The sequence below is a fragment of the Pseudophryne corroboree genome, chromosome 6, assembly GCF_028390025.1.
Source record: "Pseudophryne corroboree isolate aPseCor3 chromosome 6, aPseCor3.hap2, whole genome shotgun sequence".
In the NCBI taxonomy this organism is placed as follows: Eukaryota; Metazoa; Chordata; class Amphibia; order Anura; family Myobatrachidae; genus Pseudophryne; species Pseudophryne corroboree.
Window position 1 is genome coordinate 30737675 of NC_086449.1, and position 2243 is coordinate 30739917.

General features: G+C 38.8%; 1 protein-coding gene across 1 annotated transcript in view; it reads left to right on the forward strand.

The window, feature by feature from the left end:
* The window catches only part of LOC134934176 (taste receptor type 1 member 1-like), a 14041-nt gene extending 12242 nt beyond the window's left edge, over positions 1–1799 (forward strand). The window contains exons 3-4 of the mRNA XM_063929669.1: positions 449–593; positions 889–1799. Of these exons, the coding sequence (XP_063785739.1) occupies positions 449–593; positions 889–1799 (1056 nt within the window). The remainder of the gene's footprint in view (positions 1–448; positions 594–888) is intronic.
* Positions 1800–2243: the final 444 nt, after the last annotated feature.

Genomic DNA, 2243 nt, shown 5'->3' on the forward strand with positions numbered 1-2243 from the left:
TACTACTACTAATACTACTACTACTACTACTTCTACTACTACTACTACTATTACTTCTTCTACTACTACTACTACTATTACTTCTACTATTACTTCTACTACTACTACTACTACTACTACTACTACTACTAATACTACTACTACTACTACTAATACTACTACTACTTCTACTACTTCTAATACTTCTACTACAACTAGTACTACTACTACTACTACTACTACTTCTACTACTACTACTTCTACTACTACTACTACTACTACTACTACTACTTCTACTACTACTACTACTACTACTACTACTACTACCACTTCCACTACTACTACTACTACTACTACTACTACTACTACTTCTACTACTACTACTACTACTACTACTACTTCTACTACTACTACTACTACTACTACTACTACTAATAATAATCAAAATAATAATTTTATTTAAAATCTAACCATTGTGTCCTATCACCAGACCCCTCATTCTGTCTGCAGTGAGAGCTGTCTCCCAGGTACCAGGAAGGCGGCTATAAGAGGACAACCTGTGTGTTGCTTTGAATGTCTCCCCTGTCTACAAGGAGAAATATCTAACCAGACAGGTGAGTGATGGACCTTCTGATATGTCCTGAGATACTACAGACATTGAAAGTAGTAAATTTGTTGTTCTGGAACCCAATAGATCTTACGATGTTTTCATTAAATAAATGGAAATGAAAGAGAATGGTTGTAAAACCTACCATGCAATCAGTTGTCCATTAAATTAAATCTTTAGGTGAACAAGGCAAAAGTTCAGCGTACATACACACAAATATCTTTATTGTAATACTTCTTAGATTTGTTTACCTACAAAACATAAAAACCAAAATGTAATAACGTAGCTATTCTGTCTCTTAGATACCATTGATTGCCTAAAGTGTCCGTGGGACCAGTGGCCAAATCCCCAGAAAACCAATTGTCTACTGAAGCCCATAGAGTACCTGAACTATGAGGATCCATTAGGAGCAGCATTGGCAGCGACAAGCATACTGTCCTCATCCATTCCTGTTTTAGTTTTAAGACTGTTCATCCTCTGTAAGGACACCCCCATAGTGAAAGCTAACAATTATTCCCTAAGCTGTCTTCTCCTGGTGTCCCTGTCTTTGTGCTTCTTCTGCTCTATAGTTTTCATTGGATACCCCCAACCTGAGAATTGTCTTCTACGACAAGTTGCTTTTGGGTTGGTATTTTCGCTTTGTATCTCTTGTGTTTTAGCTAAAACTATCATGGTGGTCTTTGCTTTCATGGCCACTAGACCAGGCAGCTGGCTGAGGAGATGGACCACGCCTCAAGTGTCCTACATGATCATTTCTACTTGTTTCCTTTTGCAGTTCCTCTTGTGTGTCACTTGGCTGTCACTCGCACCTCCTTTCCCTCAGTACAATACTCAAACCAAACCTGGACTCATCATTGTTGAGTGTAATGAGGGATCACCCATTGCCTTCTGGACCATGCTGGGTTATCTGTTTCTTCTGGCCACCATTAGCTTTATTGTTGCTTTCCTGGCTCGGAGACTCCCTGACAGCTTCAATGAGGCCCAGTTTATTACTTTCAGCATGCTGGCCTTCCTCAGTGTCTGGGTGTCCTTTATACCGGCCTCCCTCAGTGCTCAGGGTAAATACATGGTGGCCATGGAAATATTTGCCATCTTGGCTTCCAGTTGGGCTCTGGTGATCTGTATGTTCCTGCCTAAATGTTTCATCATAGTGTTCAGGCCTGATATGAACTCCAGAGAACATTTCATGAGAAGAGGCAGAGAAAAGTCTTAAAATCAAGAAAATATCATTAAATGCAAATTTAAAATCCTACTTTTAATGTTTCAAACTACGTGTCAATGTAGTTAAATTATTACTTTTGATGTTAAATATTTCTGTTAACTAATATAAAGAACAAATGTTAAACCCAACCCCCATCTTGATCTCACCCAAAAAAAGAGGTATAGGTACATAAAATACCTGCAGTGAGACACATACCCATCTATTAGTCATTATACCAAATATACCTACCTCTTGCAAATACAAAATCAAGTGTGTTTTCCTCTATAAAGTTTGTAGGCAACCAATCTATTAGGATCCCCAAAGATTCTACCACTGCCCTCTCTGAGCACTGCTGTCTCCCTCTATGTTCCTATGGTCACTGTTGATGGTAGCAGTGTGTAGTCTTATTGTCTTGTAAGCTACTTTACAGTGTCTTGCATCAATAGCATCAGGTCC